Source organism: Euprymna scolopes, chromosome 41 (genome assembly GCF_053919585.1).
Source record: "Euprymna scolopes isolate OS-2025 chromosome 41, ASM5391958v1, whole genome shotgun sequence".
In the NCBI taxonomy this organism is placed as follows: Eukaryota; Metazoa; Mollusca; class Cephalopoda; order Sepiida; family Sepiolidae; genus Euprymna; species Euprymna scolopes.
Window position 1 is genome coordinate 73,765,585 of NC_136522.1, and position 22,750 is coordinate 73,788,334.

The 22,750-nt window shown below is 32.1% G+C and overlaps 1 protein-coding gene across 4 annotated transcripts in view; it reads right to left on the reverse strand.

The window, feature by feature from the left end:
• Positions 1 to 22,750, reverse strand: part of LOC145266633 (choline O-acetyltransferase-like) — a 1,018,836-nt gene that overhangs the window by 66,765 nt on the left and 929,321 nt on the right. For all 4 annotated transcript variants that reach the window (XM_080122555.1, XM_080122557.1, XM_080122554.1 and 1 more), the window contains one exon: positions 10,903 to 11,080. In XM_080122555.1, the coding sequence (XP_079978681.1) occupies positions 10,903 to 11,080 (178 nt within the window). The remainder of the gene's footprint in view (positions 1 to 10,902; positions 11,081 to 22,750) is intronic.

The following is a 22,750-nucleotide window of genomic DNA, read 5'->3' on the forward strand; positions in this document are numbered from 1 at the left end:
TACCATTGTTTAGTTCACATAAAATAGTTAGATATATGTTTATTGAAAAAGGAATGTAATTATGTAATTGTGTTTCTGTTAGAGAAATGAAAATTAAAATAAGGAATTTAAAAATGAACAATGGAAAATGTTATACTTATTTGTGAAGTGGGTTAGGAAAATTAGGTTAGAGAAATCGGGTTGTAAACATGTGAGGAGCGATGCATACTTGGACACGTGAAGCGTGTCAGGCCACGAGTCAGATATGCACGTGTTGGTCATGCAATGACGTCATGAGTTTTCAATATAGTTAGAGCTTGAAAGTCAGAAGTCAGTGAGTCAGAGAAAAGTCAGGTCGGGACAGAGTCTGACAGACAGGGCTGACATCGAACCTTGGAAGCGAAGGGGAGAAGAAAAAATCATGTAGATACTTTGAATTCCTTCATGCAAAGCCATTGACCGGTCGAAATGAATAAACGAACATCACCATATTTTTGTAACTGTCGTCTTCGTGTTATGTCATTCCACAACAAAGGTATTGTGAATTTGTATTATAAGACTTGTATTCCACCCATATGTAATTATAAGAACTTTGTGTATAAACTCATCTAAGAATGTGTCTCTATCATCTTAAGAATGCGTCTCCCTCTCAGCTATTAGAAATAATGAATATTTATTCATTATGATAAAAGACTGGAAACCCTCATCTCAAAAATATGGGTTAAGAAATATATGTGTTAATGTTTATAGAAACACTCCCAGAACTGTCAAACGGTATAAATGTCAATCTCCTCTATCAATTTATCTATCTATATCTCCCCTCATCCAAAGTGTAATGCATGTCTCTATTAAAATGTCCCTGCCTCTCCTTATACATAAGATCTGTCTCTAATATGAACACTATCTCACACTAATATGAACACTCAAGAACACCAACTACATAACATAAGTAGATTGAGTAAGAAAGGAGACTATGGTCTTTTGAGTAGAGGATTTGCCCTCGAAATATCAAATTAAAACATTAAACACTGTGAAAATATCTTTGATCAATATTTTAATAGAAAATTATTGAATTCCCGAGCATATTTTTATCTTAACACTAAGTTCTACTCATGTATTAAACACTGTTGAAGTAAAACTCATCATTATGCATACGATATTATTTTATAAGTGTATGTAGTGGAAAGGAGATTATGAACTTTTGAGAAGGGGATTGGCCATCGAAATATCAAATTAGAACATTAAACACCGTGCAAATATCTTTGATCAATATTTTAATATAAAATTATTGAATTCATGAGCATATTTTTATATAAACATTGTAAAAGTAAAAACCGTAATGAACTTATGCGTACCATACTCTTCTATAATATAAGTGCATGCAGAAGGAGTAGAGAGAGAGAGAGAGAGAGAGAGAGAGAGAGAGAGAGAGAGAGAGAGAGAGAGAGAGAGAGAGAGATTACTAACTTTTGAGAAAGGGATTTTCCCTTGAAATATTAAAATACATCATTGAACGCCGTACTTATATGTTTGATTTATATTTAATTGAAAATTACTAAGTTCATGAGTATATTTTTATATTAACACTAAGTTCTACTCATGTATTGAGCACTGCTGAAAAAAACTTAATGTGACTAACGAGCAATAACTGTTTGTCAAAAACAAAATTGCATTGGATGGTTATTTATTTTTACTTCTTAAATCTTAACCCTAATCTTAACCCCTTAAAACACAAAACAGGAAAAATAGTCAAGAAAAACGAAAAAACGAATAAACAAATAAATAAACAAACAAACAAACAAACAACAGCAAAACAGGTTTCCATATTGTAATAATTTCGATGCCAATTTTGACTTCCATCTTTCTTTTTATTTATTGACGTTATTATCGACATAGTATAATGGAAATATTCGGACGGGTCCGAATTTTTAATATCAACCGAGGCCGCTTGCGCAACTATAAAAAAATGATTATGACTCTAATAAATAAGGAAGAGTCCGGAATATAAATAATACTAAAATTATGGGAAACGACGTTAAATTAACAAAAACATAAATGTTGGCTCGGAATGAGAATTATAACTTAGATTTATTGTTAATGTTGGAGGCATAAAAATTTATGTGTGTTTTCAGCTGCGTGGCATTTAGAAAAGAGGATCTTGCAGGGCCAAACGGATACGGAGTCATGTTGACACGTCACTACGAATGGGATCCACGAGTCGTGTATGTTTTATATAAAACAATTATTCCTATCAAACAAGGCGCATTGCCACCGAGACGTAAGGAGTTACTGTAATTGAGTCACAAGTTTATGGGGAGTATTCTAAGTGGGGCTTTGTGCAGCATTTCTTTTTTTTTTTTACAAGGGAACCACCACTTATCAAGGCCCGGAAGCCACGCAAAGATAAAGGTTAATGAGTGTACAGTGATAAAAGTTGGGTAGCATTTGACTATTTAAAAGGACGTTCCAACAAGAATTTATTTACATTGGACTTGCAGACGGCCGAGTTGTGACTAGCTTGAAAACAATCTAGCAGAACAGAATTTCATAGGCGGACAGTTCTAGGAACACGTGTTTAGATTTAGGCACAGATAGAGAGTGTGAGAAATTGTTGATATTGGTTGTAACTAGAAGAGTGTTTTTTTGTTTGTTAATGTTTGACAAGGTAGGGTGCATGGATTGAAGCTCCGATGAGCACCCGTAAGGAAAATAACGATGGAATAAAACCAGACTCGCAACGTCTCTTCTGTGATAAAAAAGGTTTCAGGGCGGAGCAAAGAAGATTACCTATATGATTTCGAAGCCGACTTTGATCTCTGTCAAGGCAGGATAGGGTGCTTCGAGGGGTTCCTTCCCATATGTGGCAACAGTTCTTCATTTACGGACATACTTGGCTTTTATATAAGTAGATGATTGCGTCAGGAATGATATATCTTCTGGAGCGATAGAATGATGCAACCGTTTTTTCCCCTGCGACCTTGACAACTAATTTGATATAAGTCTTCCAGTTCAGGTCAGAAGGTAATGTCAGTACAAAAAGTTTGTCGGAGCAGGTTGCTTCTTTGAGACTAGAGTCATTCATATCAAGTGCGGATCAGAGCGTTGGTAGAGAAAAGGTAGAAGCTTGGGTTTCAATGCGTTGCTTGACATTTCTGTATATTAGTACAGTCAGGAAAACAAGGAGCAAGAAAAGAATTCCCGAAGTAAGCAGTTTGAGAAAGGAAGCTATTAGAGTAGATATCGCAGAATATTACGTAAAGTTCAGTCGCCATCTTGTTTAGATTTTATTCATTCACATAATATTGCCACATTTCAAGCGTGTTTATTCAAGTCTACATGCGTAATACTAACTGGATTTTAAATCGAAATGATTCCTCTTTTAATAATATATAAGAAAAATAGCAATATAAAACCATTTTACTGTTTATATGAATTTTTTTATCCTGCTCTGGCCGCGACTTTTAACATTTGCCACTTTTTGTTATAATTTCATTTGTGTGTCCTTATTTGATACAATAGTAGAAGCTCGTGTCAGGAAAACTCTTAGCCGGAGAAAATGTTGATTTACATTAGAAATAAACTACATTTTACGGACCCGCTTTAATCAATACGCCCGACACTCAATCATACGATTACGAACTGAACTTTTCTTGCTCTGTGTAAATCGCAAAACCAATGGACAAATCTTAACCTTTTCATGGACAGACTCTGACACCTTAAAGATTAAATGAACCTTTTGTCGCCTCTTCATTTTAACACATCCCAGAATTCTTCCATTCACTTCTTCCTTATCCTCTCTTAAATCACACCATTCGAAATCATCGAGTTCTTTATTTGATTACAGATTCTGTATTTCGGCATGACGGGTTCGATTCTCATGTAATCCGTTGTGTCCAAATTCGCAATTTGTAAACAATGAATAGTACACAGACTAGTGATCGATTAATTTCAACATTTTCCTGATTCCGATACAATTATCGATTCCGATACAATTATCGATTCCGATAAAACTGTCGATTCTGATCTAAATTCCCGATTCCAATACAATTTACGATCCCGTCCAAAATTCCTGATTCTGATACAATTATCAATTCTGTTTTAAATTCTCGATTCCGATACAATTATTAATTCTGTTCTAAATTCCCTATTTCGTGTTAGTATCGATTTTGTTCTGAATTTTTGATTCCGATACAATTACCGATTCTGTCCTGAATTCACAATTCTTTTAAAAAGCTCAAATACAATTCTTACAAGCGAAACGACTTAAAAAAAAAAGGCCAAATTTACGAAATTTTGCTTTAAAAAGGTCAACCTGGCTACCCTAGACAAAAATATGAGAGTGATGCCCCTTTGATGTAGCCTCGTTTTCGAATACCTTAAAAATATATGATCATTGTTTTAATTGTGTGAGAAAGGAACCTATGCTAATTTAAACGTGCATCGGTTTGCACCGAAGAAAGAAGTCAGCAAAATATTACATAAAAAAGGGAACATTCAAAAGAAACAGGGCAAATAATAGAGAACTTGTCTGGTGAGACTGAAGGAGTAAATTAAAGGTTGTATCTTACAATGTGACTTTATTATTTGTATTGAACTATGTAGCACAATATCATTTTTGGAGTATTTATTAGTACTTATTAGTTTATCTCATTTGGGTCAGTTCTATATTTAAAATACAATGGAGACTATTTTTATAGAAATGTTTATAAATTCATATTATTGGCTTTTCTGTTCAAAACCGTAATTTTTTGTGCTATCCAGAAAATAATACGCTTTATTAAGAGATTTTTGTAGATTAAATATATTTCTCATTCTGTGGAATTTCCAGGGGTCCTGCCAATATTAATAATAACAAGCAAATAACAGAAAATAAAATAAATAATACAAATGAATAAATAATGAACAATAAAAAGAAATAATAATGACAAAATAATAATGAATAAAAAATAAAGACTATACAAGCAAATAAAATAAACTATAAAAATTAACAAGCAAAAACTAATAATAGCAAAAAATTATAACAAATTAAAAAGTAACGATACAAATTAATAAGTAAATAATGAATGACTAAAAAAATTAATAATAAAGGAATAAGAAATAAACACCAAATAAGTAATTAAAAAATAAATAATAAAAAATTCACAAACAATAAAGAATAATAGCAAGCAAACAATAAAGGATAATAATTGTCTGTATTTTTGAGATGAGGTGTTTTCATTGATTGAGATTGTCGGACTGACTTCCTCATCTTGGTTGTTATTGTCACAACGTTTCGGCCGTTTTGCCCTCCGGCCTTCGTCAGGTGTTTTGTATCGAACTGGGGAACCGTTTGTTAGGAGTCTCGAACCCAACCCTTTATTATTATTACGGGGGTACCGTGTTCGGACTCCAGCTAGGCTTTGGGACTAGTGACATATGGCCGAGTGGTCCTAGACGTTGTATCAAAGTCTACAGTTACCCAAAGGTGCTGAGTTCAATCCTGAACGAAGGCAGTGAAAAAGTAACATTAAAAAAAAACAGAGAATCAGCAACTATGTCCCAAAGCCTAGCTGGAGTCCGAACACGGTACCCCCGTAATAATAATAAAGGGTTGGGTTCGAGACTCCTAACAAACGGTTCCCCAGTTCGATACAAAACACCTGACGAAGGCCGGAGGGAAAAACGGCCGAAACGTTGTGACAATAACAACCAAGATGAGGAAGTCAGTCCGACAATCTCAATCAATAAAGAAAAATAACAACCAAATAATAATATTCGTAAACAATTATGTCGTTTCAGATGTCTTATTTGTTGCCAATTTGTTGACAAAATCTGTGATGTCGTCGTCTGCTTCAATTAATTCAAACGACTCATAACTCTACCTTAAAATGGAGGATTTATTAACTTGTGGGATATAACATAGTAGCAATATAATTATGAAAATCCAAGACACAAACACTTCTGGATTTTCTTGAAGAAGACACTTTTACAAGTCGAAAAACAATTTTAATAAATAAATGAATGTATCTATTAAAAAAAATCGTTCACTTCTCTGGTCTTCTAAACCAGTAAATATTGAATTTTGAATATATATATATATACATATATATATATATATATATATATATATATATATATATACAAAATTCAATAATATATATATATATACTCAATAATATATATATATATTTAGTAAGGTGATTGATAATTTAAAATTCAAATTAGAATTAAAAATTAAAAACCTGTTTCATAAGAAGGAACAACAACAAAATCAATAATTTGTACGATCGTTTCGGAAACACTGTTTTTATTGTGATAGACATAAAGCCACGGACAATAATTTTGACATATAGTTTTTTTAAACAAAGTCTCCTCATCAGCAAAAGTATTGGTTTTTTTTTTTATATATGTAAAAGACACCATAAATAAACCTAGCAATTTTTAAGTAAGGCAGATGTATCTGGAAAAAAATAAAATAAAAAAGAAAATATTTACTTGATAAGAAAAGTAAGATGGGTTGAGAATAAAAAATAGAATACAATTATAAATCTGAATTTGGTTTAAATATAAGGTTATAATAATATATTTTTAATAAAAGTTAAAAATTATATATATATATATATATATATATATATATATATATATATATATATATATATATATATTTTAATTGCTCGCCTTCATGCAAAATAAAAAATGTAGTCTATAGCTGCACAGTATCAGAAACCCAAATTTTAAATGAGTTTAACAGCGACCATAAGTCGACCACCCGATTAAATAACTACACCAACTTACTACCTAGCTCTACCTATAAGCCTGACGAATTCTGACGAGAATGAAACACGGAATATTCCGTGCTTAATTGTCTTATATATTTTCATAACTTATATATATATATATACACACACACACACACACACACACACACACACACACACACACACACACACACACATATATATATATATACACACACACACACACACACATATATATATGTATATATATATATATATAAGGGAAATTATCGACAAAACAAAATATATACTTGTGTATATAGATTTATTTATCAGTTCAGATAATGACGGGACGTCGATGGGCTATACGTTTATAGATGCTCTTTATACCTAGGTATTTCGAAACCTAATGCTTCCTATCAGAAAAGAAGAGAAGAAGCTAGGTTACATATGAGAGCATGCGATATCAAGCTTAGGATACACTAGGGGGAGACATTAGAAATTTCAAGATATCTGAAAATAGAAGGAAAAGAACAGCATGGGACAGGTGAGAGATCCATGTGATTGATAGAGTAAGGAGTGCATTGCAGTCAGAATGAGGTTTTAGAATCATAAAAATTATAGTTAAGTAAATATTTGGAGGTCTGCCATGGCAAGCTACGGGGTAGAATACTAGAATAGTGTAACATAACGCGGACGCGCGTATGCAAATGCATTCGAAATGACGTCACCGCTAGTGAAAAATAAAGACTTTAAATAAGCAGATCACATTAGAGACAAAAATAACGTTCGAGATCACGTGAGGAGTGTGGATAACGATCGAGAAGATGAGCACATGGGTGACATCACGACAGCAACAATGAAGAAATAAACGTCGTTGTTACCAAGAAAAAGCGAGTTGAAGTTCTTTTCTGTTCTTTGTCTCCTTTGCGACTGAGGCCACAACGTGTTGTTTCCCGAACAACGTTACAATGCTTGGCAATTTTTGAGATGAGGATTAATAACTTATGGGGCATTTTAAGAAGATGATTGCAAAGAGAAAACATAAAAAGGTGTTCAGTTGGTTACGAGAGAAAGAGACAAAGTGAAAGAGAGAAAGCTAGAAAGAGAGAAGGAGGGGAAAGCGAGAAAGAGAGAGAAAGAGAGAGGGAAAAAGAGAGAGAACGGGAAAAAGCGAGAGAGAGAGAGAGAGAGAGAGAGAGAGAGAGAGAGAGAGAGAAAGTGAGAGAAGATATGGGATTTAACTGATAATTTCTACCCCCGTCGCATCGGGGCTGGGACGAGCTACTATTTTCTGTTGCCGCTCACTTGAAAAGCCTACATAAAGAGCAGTCATAGCATTCTTTGCCTGTAACGACATACAAATTCTTAACTTGAACTAACTTACAGAAGTCATATTTTAATCTCGTATCCGTCAATTATTCCGCATTTCATTATTACACACTTAAACAATAACATATAAAAAATAATTAATGATAAAAAAAATAATATCATATAATAATTTTGTGGTGTCTATCTTACAGATAACAATGAACTCTCTCGCTTGCTATAGAATAGGCCTCTCGGTTTAATCAAAAGTGATGCACACTTGGTAGTCGAACTGACGTATAACCACTTCCTTTTATTAGTTGTATTTGCTTTCCAATTTAATATATGTGGTTTCCACTAAATGCCGATTTATGTCTTTTTGCCAGATCCTTACCAGTCCACAACAATAATAAACACATAATAACAAATAATATCCAACAAATAACGATGAATAATAACATACAAATAATAATAATACGTAAAGAACACATAATATTAAAATAACACCCGTAGGTTCAGAGTGACAAAATCGAAGACAAACGACATGAAGACGGATGTACAAGACAAAAGACGAACAAGATGGTCGAAAATTATACCGAGTTTCGGTTGCCGTTATCTGGGATGGATAGGATTGTATTCGCAAAGAAACCCTTAAAAAAAACGATGCAAAAACATAAAAACAAAATAAATAGACAAAACAACTTTTGATAGATTTTAACATTATGTACATTTAAACAGTTTCATTCAGAATAGCAGTTGACCAGTGTTTTGAGCCTACGTTGTTTTCCGACCCTCAAGAGCGTATGAACTACTGCCTGACCGAATAGGTAATAATCAAACGCATTAAGCGTTGGTCGTTCCCGTTCAGAGTAGCAATTGACCGGTGTTTTGAACTCACGCTGTTTTCCGATCTTCAAGAGAGTATGGTCTGCTGCATGACCGATCAGGCAATAATCAAATATATTAAAGCGTTATTGGTTAATTCTCTGCAGAAAATTAATTATCTTTTGCGTGACATTGGAACCATAGAAGCGGTTCAGAGGAGGGCTTCGAAATTGGTTCCAGAGCTGCATGATTTGTCCTACGAAGAGTGACTGCAGCAACTGGATCTTCCAACTCTGGTGTTCCGTCGAATGAGAGAGGATGTCATCCAAGTCTTCAAATATCTGCATGGGGAATGCAATATGTGTAGGAAATGTGTAAGGAAAGTCCTTTAAAATTACTGCGCCCTCTGTAGATGTATAAGGAAAATCCTTTAAAAGTACTGCGCCCTCTGTAGATGTGTAATGTTGCAGCAACGTAAAGCAATTCAATAACCAGCAAACACCGGTTCTGCACGGAATCCAACTAGCAAGGTACCTAGACGGATGCGAACGGTTACTCAGAACGGACCCAACAATCGGTTATTCAGAACGGTCCCCACAACGGTAAGATATGCTCACACCCACACGGCACGAGAAGCAACAGCAACACGATTCCCGACCAAGTCAATCATCGCTCTCTCAACGTCTTTCAATCACCCGCTTTTATGGCCGTTGCAGGCCGGCTAAATTTGCATATTTCGAGAATTCATGTGACTTTGCGAGATATCATCCTTTACAAAAGACGCCGGCCGCCATCTTGATCTTTCTTTCTCTATTTTCGGTCGGCGACGTCGAGCCGGCCCCGAGGTAAGTCTTTCCTTTTCGTCCGTCTCTCTTACGCACCCACACAACACACACACACAAACACGTGGGCGCTTGTCTCCTGGATGCACATTGCAATATGAACTGTCTAAAGATGCTTCCGCGGGCATTCCTGTGTAAAGATGTTTCATTTGAAACAAGATTTTAGGACCTGTAGGCACTCCTTGTGTTTGGATAAGATGCGACATCAGAAAGGGGATGCTGGGTCTGTTCGAGCACACTTCTCCCAACGTGTGATGAACGTGTGGAACCAGTTGCCGGAAGAAGTGTTATCTGCAGAGTCCCCCAATACCTTCAAAACTAAACTAGACAAATATTGGAGGAATCACCCATTTCGTTTTGACTACAAATCTAGAGATGGCGTGTATTGATGGACTGTAATCTAAGGTGTATAAGCCTGTGTTCTTTCTCACCGTATATATTGTATTGTATTATATTGTATTGTATTATATTGTATTGTATTATATTGTATTGTATTGTATTATATTGTATTGTATTGTATTATATTGTATTATACTCTATTGTATTGTATTATATTGTATTGTATTGTATTATATTGTATTATACTGTATCCCATTATATTGCATTATATTGTACTATATTGTATTATAGTGTATTGTATTATATTGTATTGTATCATATTGTATTGTATTGTATTGTATTGCATTGTATTATATTGTATTATACTGTATTGTATTGTATTATATTGTATTGTATTATATAGTATTGTATTATATTATATTATACTGTATTGCATTATATTGTATTATATTGTACTGTATTGTATTATATTGTATTGTATTATATTGTATTATACTGCAGTGTATTGTATGATATTGTATTATATTGTATTGCATTTTATTGTATTATACTGCATTGCATGGTATTGTATTATATTGTATTGTATTATATTGTATTATACTGTATTATACTGTATTGTATGATATTGTATTGTATTGTATTATTTTGTATTGTATTATATTGTATTATACTGTATTGTATTGTATGGTATTGATGCCGGGAAGAAAAATCATAGCAGCTGAAAATCGTACAATTAATAAAAAGCACAGAAGATATCTTGTGTAAAATATTATAAAGAAAACCTAAACTTAATAAAGAAAATGAATGCAAAAAATATAAAAATAAAATTTAAGCCGAAACGCATTTTGATAAATTTTTACATTTTTTTTTAGAGGAAAAGGTGTATTTCTTACCTTCTAACAGCTTGTTCCTACTCGCAGCCCACTTGTTCCTTTTGGACGAAGTGAGAATGCCCACTTGTTCGGCCGTCTTTTCTCCTTCTTCGGCCACTTTGGCGATTCGCCATAGTTGCGTGTAGAGGTCATCGTCGCTTAATCTTGACACATTCAGGAGGACGTCCAACACGAAATACTGAAGAAAAAAAAATAAACAAAACAAAAATAAATTAGGATATTTTCCTGCAATTAAAAATACGAATAAAAACGCGATAAATGATGTAACATTTCCCGCATCTAATTTCCTGGTCACGGCAACAAATCACTGATAATTTTTACGAGCCGGGTGTGTGTACGTAACGGATGCGCTGTGTACGCGTGTATATATTATGTATATTTACACCATATTAATCAGAGTTCCTTTTAATTTCAATTTTCTTCTCAATCTATTTTTTTATGAATATCAAGAATTCTTTATAAGTTTTGGTTTCGGTTTCGATTACAGTTGAATGAACTAAAATTATATGTATATCTATATATATAATCTATTTATATGTAATGCACATTTTGGTGCACTTTAAAAACATTATCTTTCATCTAGCAATTAATGATATAGATATAAATTCTTCAATGATTTTTTTAGAGTGCAACAGAATGTACATTACACAAAATAAATCCAAGGTAATTTTTTGATTTAATTTAAATTAAATTTTTATAACTTACTTTGTAAAATTTATAAACGTGCACTTTGAAGATAAATAAATTTCAAATTGAATCTTGTACCTTTATTTTTAATGCCTATACTAAAAACATTTTGTTTAACAATTTTCATGCCTTGGATGAAACGCTTTTCTTACTTGTATCTTATCTTTTTAAGATTATATTTTAAAACTCTCCTCCTCTCCATTTCAGTTTGTATTTCTCCTCACACCACAACTCATTTTTGCAACCCCTTCTTTGTATTATAAAGGTCTGAATATTTTTAAAGCCTATATTAAAAACATTTTGTTTAACAATTTTCATGCCTTGGATGAAATGCTTTTCTATCTTGTATGCATATACGTATGGATATATCTCAGGTGGAATAAAAAATTTCGCGCTCTAAAGAAAACAACACTAAAGCTTTATTCTAAAACTTTTACTGAAAAAAAAAGTTCAGGTAACTTGATTATGTAGTAGAGCTGATCTCTATTCATTGTAGTCGCGTTCAACCTCAATCACCGCCTCGATACAGGTCCGGAACTGGGAGCATATCTTTTTCACATGCACTGGCGAGAGCTTGGCGAGTACTCCGCGGATGACGGTGACCAGGCTGGTTTTGGGGGAGGTCATGTTAGTGGTGTTCTCGATGTATGATCAAACGAAGTAGTCCAGCTTGTTCAGGTCGGGGGAAGAGGGGGACCTGTGAGAGAAGAGCACAAAGTCGTAGCACTACTTGTGAACCCAAGCCTGTGTCTTTTTAGACTTGTGGGGCGGCTATAGTCATGCGGCCACACCTAGGGGCTGCCAGCAGCCACCTGATTGCATCAGCGGTTCATTATACTCTTCAGCACATCCAGGTACACTTTGGTGTTAACTTTAAAGCCAACTTCGAAGGTGTAAGGTGGTACGACGTAGCAAACACTTTAAACCACACCAAAGATCATAACCGTGGCTGTAAAGTGTCCTCCGATGCGTTGAGCTGTGCGCCCAAGCGTTGAACCATCCAGATTTGCGATACTAGCAGTGTTGCTGTTGTCATTACTTGGACCACTAGAGAGCATGAGTTGCACAGTGGCGCATCTCCGATATTGCTCGTTGAACACTGTCACTTTCAGACATGATAGAAGGCTTCTATCGCTCTCGTGATTTGTACACAACTGGCTAACTAATAGACGGTCTGCAACAACAAAAGGAAACCGGTTTTCATTAAACGGAAATGGAATCATGTCGTCTTTTCTATGGCGACAATTTTATCGTTCCAACCTGTATATAGAATATTATTTGTATTTATTAAAACCTATATTAGCACCCATTTACAAATTTTTCACTAATTTTATAATACGCTTTTCCCATGAAAATGTCACCTGTGCGTCGGCCATTAAACGCAATGGCAGTTAACGAATTTATTCAGTACTGGGATAACTTCATTTGTCCAATAAATCTGTGAGACTTGCGACCGAGAAAGTTACAAGGTTAGCTTTCTAGAGCCTTCGACAACGTGATGTATGCGATTAGAACGTCTCGGTGTGACCCCTTTGAGTAAATGACCCACGCCAGAGTCTTGACCTTGACCCCAAACTTTGGTAGCTGCAAAATAGATAATCGAAGGAGGAAAAGGAAGCAGATGAAAAGGGGAAATGACGAGAAATAAATTAAAAAAAGAAAAAGCGGAATGAAAAATAAAAACAATGAAAAGAAAATGAAGAAATTAATGGGAGTGAAAAAGAAAACGAAAAGAATAAAAATATAACAGTGAAGGAAAAAGAAAAAAAAATGAAAGAATGAAAAGATGTAAATGAAGTAACGGAGTTGAAAAGAAAGCGAAGGCGAGAAGTAAAGAAAGAAGAGAATGAAAACTAAAAAGAATGAAAACTAAAAAGAATGAAAACTAAAAAGAATGAAAAAGAAAAAAGAAATGAAGGAGAGTGAAAAATAAAACTGAGGAATAACAAAAAAAAGGAAGAATGAAAAATGAAAAACATTTTAGGCAAAAGTGAAGAAGACAGTAAATAAATTTTTCAAGAAAAATAAAAATAAAACAAAAAGAACGAAAGCGTAAAAGTAGAAAAGAATAAATAATGAACGAGAATACAAAATATAAAAAATAAAATAAAAAATAAAAAAATAAACAAAAATTAATAAAAAAATTAAAATAGTAAAAAATGAAAAATAAAAAAAGCGGAATTTTTTTTTTAATTGAAGGAAAAATGAAAAATAAGAAACCGATAACAAAAATAAGAAATCAAATAAAAATAAAATAAACAATAAAAAATTGAAGGAAAAATGAAAAATAAGAAACCGATAACAAAATAAGAAATAAAATAAGAATAAAAATAGAACAAAAAGAACGAAAGCGTAAAAGTAGAAAAGAATAAATAATGAATAAAAAAATGAACGAGAATAAAAAATATAAAAAATAAAATAAAAAATTAAAAATTAAACAAAAATTAATAATAAAAAATCAAAATAGTAAAGAATGAAAAATGAAAAAAAACGGAATTTTTTTTTTTAAATTGAAGGAAAAATGAAAAATAAGAAACCGATAACAAAATAAGAAATAAAATAAAAATAAAATAAACAATAAAAAATTGAAGGAAAAATGAAAAATAAGAAACCGATAACAAAAATAAGAAATAAAATAAAAATAAAATAAACAATAAAAAATTAAAGGAAAAATGAAAAATAAGAAACCGATAACAAAAATAAGAAATCAAATAAAAATAAAATAAACAATAAAAAATTGAAGGAAAAATGAAAAATAAGAAACCGATAACAAAAATAAGAAATAAAATAAAAATAAAATAAACAATAAAAAATTGAAGGAAAAATGAAAAATAAGAAACCGATAACAAAAATAAGAAATCAAATAAAAATAAAATAAACAATAAAAAATTGAAGGAAAAATGAAAAATAAGAAACCGATAACAAAAATAAGAAATAAAATAAAAATAAAATAAACAATAAAAAATTGAAGGAAAAATGAAAAATAAGAAACCGATAACAAAAATAAGAAATAAAATAAAAATAAAATAAACAATAAAAAATTGAAGGAAAAATGAAAAATAAGAAACCGATAACAAAATAAGAAATAAAATAAAAATAAAATAAACAATAAAAAATTGAAGGAAAAATGAAAAATAAGAAACCGATAACAAAATAAGAAATAAAATAAAAATAAAATAAACAATAAAAAATTGAAGGAAAAATGAAAAATAAGAAACCGATAACAAAAATAAGAAATAAAATAAAAATAAAATAAACAATAAAAAATTGAAGGAAAAATGAAAAATAAAACAAAAACGAATAAATATAAAATGAAAAATAGTAAAAAATGAAAAAAAAATAATAAAAAAGCGGAGAACATCACATTTTTTAAATTGAATGAAAAATAAATAAAGGAGTGATAACAAAAATAAAATACAAAAAAAAGGAAGGAAAAATGAAAAATAAAACAACAAAACAAATAATGTAAACCAAAAAATAGTACAGAATGAAAAACATTTTAAACAGCGGAGAATGTCACATTTTTTAAATTGAAGGAAAAATGAAAAAAAAAAAGACATAACAAAAATAAGAAATCATACAAAAATAAAATACAAAATAAAAAAAGGAAGGAAAAATGAAAAATAAAACAAAAGTTTTAGAAAGAAAAACAAAAATATAACAAAGAATAAAAAATAAGACAAAAATGGATAAAGAAGAATATTAAATAAGAAAGGAATTAAAGAATGAAATAATAAAACAAAAAGTAATAAAAAGAAAAAAATGTCGAGTTAAGGTTAGCGTTAGGGTTAGAGTTAGGGTAAAACAAGCAGAATACCAGGCGTTGTCCGGGATTGAATGAGGCAAGTGCAAGAAACACTCGACTAGCTGAAAACATTATCAATAATTTTCCCCACTCTTTATCTGTACCTAAACCTAAACATAGATTCCATAATCAAAGCTTCTTTCTTAGAACTGCGCGCCTGTGGAATTGTCTTCCGTTTTCCTGCTTTCCAGCTTTCTATAATACGGTTGTCTTCAAGCCCAACGTGAACAAGTTTCTGATGAGCCGTTCCACTTAAGTTAACAAATTTACCGAACTTCCATTACTATCGATTACTATATTGTCCTTTTGACTACTCTACACTCTTTAACCCTTATCCTTGAGTGGCCTATCGGCCTTGATAAGTGGTGACGCCTATGTAAAATAAAAATAAAAATAAATAGTAACAGAATACTCAGCATCTTCCGGAATTGAATGGGATAGGTGCAAATGTAGAAGAGCTGAATACTTGGCGTCGCCCGGGATTGTATTAGATAGCAGCACATATATACTAGCAGAATACCCGGGGTCGCCAAGGACTGAATGAGAGAGGTGATAAAATATACCAGCAAAGTATCCGTATAGTATATACTTGGACCTATCTCATTCCATCCCGGGCGAGCCGGGTATTCTGCTAGTATATATTTACACCAATCACTTTGCAAAATAGAGAATTAAAGGAAAAGCGAATGCAACGTGATAGAGATTAAGAGGAGGAAAAGATGAAAAATAAAAAACATATTTGATAAGAAAGCCATGAAACAAATAATTACAAATAGAATGAAAGAATAATTAATATGAAAAAAAAAACATGAAATATAAAAACTACAAAAGTAAAAAATAAGGAATTAAAAATGAATAAGAATGAAAACAAAATTGAAAAATAATAAAATATTTGATAAAAAACAAATAGAATAGATTAGAATAGAATAACATATAAAAAAAGAGAATGAAAGAATTAAAGTTGAAGAATCGATGGAAAATAAAAAAGTGAAGAAAAAAATAAAAGAATGAAGAATTGAAAAAGAAAATTGGAATGAAAAAAAAAATGGAAAAAATAACGAAAATTTAAACATTGATACTCATGTTTTTTCCTTTTTCTTTTTGAAATACTCCACAAGGTTCTGCAAAGAACCCCGCCCCCACCAAAAAAATAACAGCTTCCACACACACACACACACACACACACACACACACACACACACACACACACACACACACACACACACCACTAATAAATATTTGAAAATAGAAATGACTTAAATCATGAAACCTTTTTAACAATTTACTGTATTCGGCATTAAATAATTCGAAAGGGGTTGATATGTCGTAACACTAAAACACAAAATGCGTTCGAACAGAAACATGTTTCTGTGTGTGTCATGATTCATTATGCCAGAGTGCATCTCTGTTTATGCGTGTTTTGGAAGTGAGCCACTTGGTTGGTCTGGTAACCCGAATTAAAAAGCCAAAACCAAAGGCAAAGTTTTGATCAAAGTCACTTGTGAGATTCGTTTCTCTCTCTGTCTGTCTCTCTCTGTCTTTCTCTGTCTCTCTCTCTCTCTGGTCCAACATCTGAAACATATGTAACCAAACAGATAAAACGGTAATAAAAAAATAAAACACATATTTGCTCTGCAATAGTATTGTGCACTCTCTTCAGGTTTTTACTAATTACCAGTTTTACAATATATATATATATATATATATATATATATATATATATATATATATATATATATATATATATATATATATATATATATATATATATATATCCGCCCAGCTAATTCATAATAAGTCACCAGGTGACCATGATAAAAATATGTATATATATAATAAGGAAAAAGGAAAAAACATAATTTCTACAACACAACATGCCTGAGGATGATAAAGGTATCGCTGTCGAAACTTATAGAATTTTGAAAAAAAAAAAACACAAAGAAAACTATTCGGATATTGGAGAAGATGAAAAGGAAGATAATAAAACAGAAGAATTCCTGCTCTTCAATAACATTTGCTTGAATGAGAAGATTCTGCCTAAATATACACAATATATATATATATATATATATATATATATATATATATATATATATATATATATATATACATATATATATATATATATACTTGTGCGGTGATAATGGTTTGAATTATAGTTTAAAATGCAAACATCAAGTATCATGGTTCAATTGTGTTCAAAACAGAAACATTCATTCCGAACGAGTCATTATCATTTCAAAGAACTTACTGTTTATTTTATATGCTGGGCATCTCTGCCTGTGCGTCAATAACACTTCTCAAATGCATTTGTGATGTTAGGCTGTATAAGGCGTTAACTTTGGTGAAAATCACCCGTTCTCTTTCGTTGTTTTTTTTTTCGATTATTGATTATCAATACTTATCAAAGACATTCCGATACAAAACATATCTAAGAATACTGCCAGGCACATGAAGTACATTTGTGTAAAGTTCCATAAATATCATCTCAGCTATTGTGGAGTCCATAAGGAACGAACACACACACACACACACACACACACACAGAGGCACACACACATACGAAGTTCCTTATATATATATACATATATATACATATATATATATTCTTATAATATAAAGATGAACGTCTGTGTGTGTGTGTGTGTGTGTGTGTGTGTGTGTGTGGTCACGAATAGGGTCCTATATGGTTGACTATTTAAAAAAATACTGATTATATATAATGATAGAAGATGTATCGAGGATCAGGAATGGGTATGTTTGATCTGGCAGAACGGTGGTTCATAAAAATTGTGGGGTCTGCGTTCGCGCCTGGCCCCCAAAGTATGGAAATAAAAAATGAAAATAAAAAACGTTTACAAGGGTTTTTGATATAGATGTACATAAGAATACTTTGATAAGTATGTTTCAACTTAAATAGGGATGGTATAATAAAATTGTGGGGTCTGCGTTCGCGCTTGTACTCCATGAAAATATGGCACAAACTTTAACAAAGAATTTTCATATCTATTTGCGTAAGTATACTTTGATAATTATGTTTCAGTTTAAAGAAATATGGTATAATAAAACTATTGAGTGTTCGTTCGCGCCTGACCTCCATAGAATGTAAATATGTCTCAAAGTTTAACAAGGTTTTTTTTTAAAGGGGTGAGGGTCAACAATAACACATTAACTTTAATCTTAATTCACGTTAGCTTTTATTTATTTTTTTGAGTTGAATCATATTGTGTCGAATAAATTCACCTCATAGATTCACGTTCTTATTAAAGTGAAAGCAAAAAAAAAAGTCGGAACTTTAGACAATTCTCGACACAAATTTTGCATAACTCTGTTTTTTCCTTCTCCACTTGCACGTGGCACTCTTTCGAAAATAGATAAATAGATACATAATAAAAAATAAGAACGTTACTTGTTATCGTGTCAAAAGAATCCTGCTCTCGTGATTATGTGTCTTTTTAAAAACATTTACATAACCTTTTTATTTTTATTTATATATCTGTTTAAACTTTTTTTTGTCAATGTACTAGAAGGAATTCAGTTGATTACAACCCTTTCTGCGTGTTCTTTACATTACAATAGTATAACCCTGAATCCGACGGTGCAATACTACACCGTTCAATGCTGTAAAACTTAAACGAAGCTGTTCTGCATGAAAAGGGCGCCGTTTTCTTCTTATTCATATTTATTTATATCGATTCTTTGCTTTAAAAAAACTCAAGTAATTACATGTTTACTTTTTTAATATTCCATTTTGCTGTTTCGGATTATTTTACTAAAGTAAGTAAAGCTTCATTATTTTTCAAAACTGTTTTTGTTTCGTAGTTTTTCGATATTTCGTCAATATTATTTAGTAAGAGTGTTTAGCAGAAAAGCCAACAAACGACTACCCGAAAAAATAAATATACAAGAAATAAATGTTACCATAGCCAATAAAAGTTCAGTTTATGTTTTTTTTGTTTTGAACTAGTTTTTAATGCTATTTACTTGAAATAATTTCAGCGAACCGAAATTAAAACTAAATTTGAGGCGATAACTACTTAAATGAATTTTTATATAACCTACACATGCCATAATCGAATATTCCTCAAGCACAAAATAACGGAAAACATTAAAATATGTTTATAAATATTCCTTACATTGACGGAACCCTCTTAAATTGTTAACACAGAATGCTCAGGTGCCCTTCTTTCAAATTGAAAACGAGGGTCTCCATTTCAAAGTCGCTGCCATTTTGATTTTTTAAAAACCGGTTCGTGAATTAAAAGACAATTTTTTTTTACAAACTACTTAAAAATACAAACCAATTAACTTTTCTACCATAAAAGTAACTTTTATTGACTATAGTAACATTTATTTCTTGTATATTTATATTATTATATATATAACATTTATTCTTTGGAAGGAAACATAATTTTGTTGATCACTCTTGGCTAGGAATGGAAACAAAGTTGATATGAAAAAATATAGTTTCGCGAAAATTATCTTTACTTTCATCATATTTTGCTTAGGGTAAAATTTTTGAGTATCAAAACCTATCTTTTTACAACCCCCACCTTTTCATAACCTATCATACTTTCATCAATCACAGTCCATTTTCTGTAGGCTGTTTTTGAACCCAGTCAACGACGTGTACTTCTGCTAGTATATATATATATATATATATATATATATATATATATATATATATATATATATATATATATATATACAACTACTTCATTTACTCACATAAAATTAATATACGAAAATATAGATTTATGCGTAAACTTTAAGTATTTACTTCAAAAATACGTAGGGTGAGCTAGTTAGTAATTTATAAAATATATATGGCGATTAAGCTACACTGAATATTCGGCGTTTCATCCACTCTAGGATTCCTCAGGCTTATGCGCGAATTCTGTGGTTGTTTATCATTTTTATATGGTCCTCTTCTATTGAGGATTTAGTTAGCCAATCAGCTTTCTAGTATCCACCGCGCCCCTTCCTATCAGCCAATGGGCATGCATTTTATCGGACAAAGGATCTGTTTAAAACTAGGTTAGTGTTTTTTTTTTAGAAGAGGACCATATAAAAACGATAAACCATATAAAAACGACAAACAACCATAGAATTCGCTCATAAGCCTGAGGAATCCTAGAGTGGATGAAACGCCGAATATTCAGTGTAGCTTAATCGCCATATATTTTATGAATTACTATATATATATATATATATATATATATATATATATATATATATATATATATATATATATATATATATATAGAGAGAGAGAGAGAGAGAGAGATGTTATCTGTTTTTGTTTTTGCGATACGTTTTGAATGAATTCAATTATTTACGAAAGTGCATTTTTACCTAAATGCGAGTTGGGATATAATTTTCTCTTTAACCAACTTGGTACCCCCACATGGGGAGCGGCATACATATTGTTTTTAAAATATAATTATCCACTGATATATATATATACAGGGTGACCCCCCCCAAAAAAAAAGAAGCTAAATGGAGGCCATCTAGAACATATGCTGTAGAACGGAGAAAAAAAAAGGCCAAAGACTCTAGTGTTTTGATGTGATGTTTTGAATATAATAAACTAGTTACAACCAAAGTTTCATTTCATTCAGACAAAACACTAAGAAACGGCGCCTAATTAGTTGGACCCGTTTTTTTTTGGTCACATATATATATATATATATGTATATATGTATATATATATATGTATATAACACACACACACGCATATATATATATACATATATATATATACATACATACGCAAACACACACACGCACACGCATATATATATATATGTGTGTGTGTGTGCTTGTGTGTGCTTGTGTGTGTGTGTGTGTGCATATATATATATATACATTCACACTGAGGAAGATCGAAGGAGCGGTCGAAAATATGTGCTTTTGAAGGAAACATTCTTGTTTTTTTCAAAAGACGTTTTGTATTCCTACACGTCAACACACAGGAAATAAATACAGAAAAGATATAAACATTCATATATTTTTTTCGTATTGATTTTTTATTCATACATATTTAAATATATATATATATATATATATATATATATATATATATATATCGAAATTGTATGGAGGAAACCCAATGAAAGCGGTGAATGAATGCACGGGCAGTCAGTGTATTGAGATACAGTGCGGGAATTTTAGAATGATCTGGTAAGGCATTGCATGCCATGGATATCAAAACAAGAAAAGTTTTAGCAATGTTTGGTATATTTCACATTCGAAGTAGCGTAGCGAGGCTGTATCAAAAGAGGAAAGACGGTGGAGAGGATTGAAAAGTGTAAAAGATTGTGTTAGAACCGAGGAGATGTTGAAGGAGCATGTGATTAGAAGTGAGGAGTGGATGCTTAAGGTTGTGGCCAATGAAGTGGAGGTATGTGAGACCAAGGCTGATTATGTGAAACGTATGTATAGAGAAAGGGCAGAGGAACTGGCTAGGAAGAAAATGTACGGAAGGTTCTTCCAGGATATAGCAGAAGTGGCTGATGTAAGATCATGGCAATGGCTTAGAGCTGCGTATCTGGCTAAGGGTACTGAAGCTTTTGTTTGTGCAGCATAAGAGCAGGCATTAGGAACACGATTGTTAAAAATGTAGTTCTAGGAGAGGAAGTTGCTGCAGAATGCCAGATTTGTGGTAAGACCTCAGGGTCAATTGCCCACCTTGCTTGGCCCAGAGAGAGTAACACAAAAGACACGATCGCATGGAACTCCGGATATATTGGAAGGTCTGTAAGAAGGTTGAGGGTTAAGTGTGCCGGAAAGTGGTTTGAGGAGGTGCTTGATGAAGTGAGAACTAGTGAGAATGGAAATGTAGACGTATGGTGGGACAAAAGTGTCATAACGACCTAGCAGTTGTAACACAATCGTCCTGATTTGGTCGTCATTGACAAGGTCTAAAAAAACCGGCAGTTTTTCAGTACTATTGGACAGGAATGTGAGAGAGAAGAACGAGAAGTGAAGCAATTATGCTTCATTGGTTTCGGAGATAAGGCATATACACGGGGTTAAAACACAAATAATCCCGATCGTAGTAGGTACGCTAAGAGTAGTAGCAAGTCGTCTGGAAGGACAATTGAAAAAAAAAAAAAACCCTACAAATCCCCGATGTTTTAGGCGGTCTTCAAACCTCTGCTATTGTAGGTACCACCAACATCCTTAGGAAAACTCTTGATCTTTGAAGCTCCTGGTTTGAAGCCGGGATTCAGGGAAATCCTTTGGAAATGAATCCCATCCCTTTCCAGGGAGACGTTGATAAACGAAATCAGAATTATTATTATTTATTATTATTATTATTATTATTGTTGTTGTTGTTGTTGCTGTTGTTGT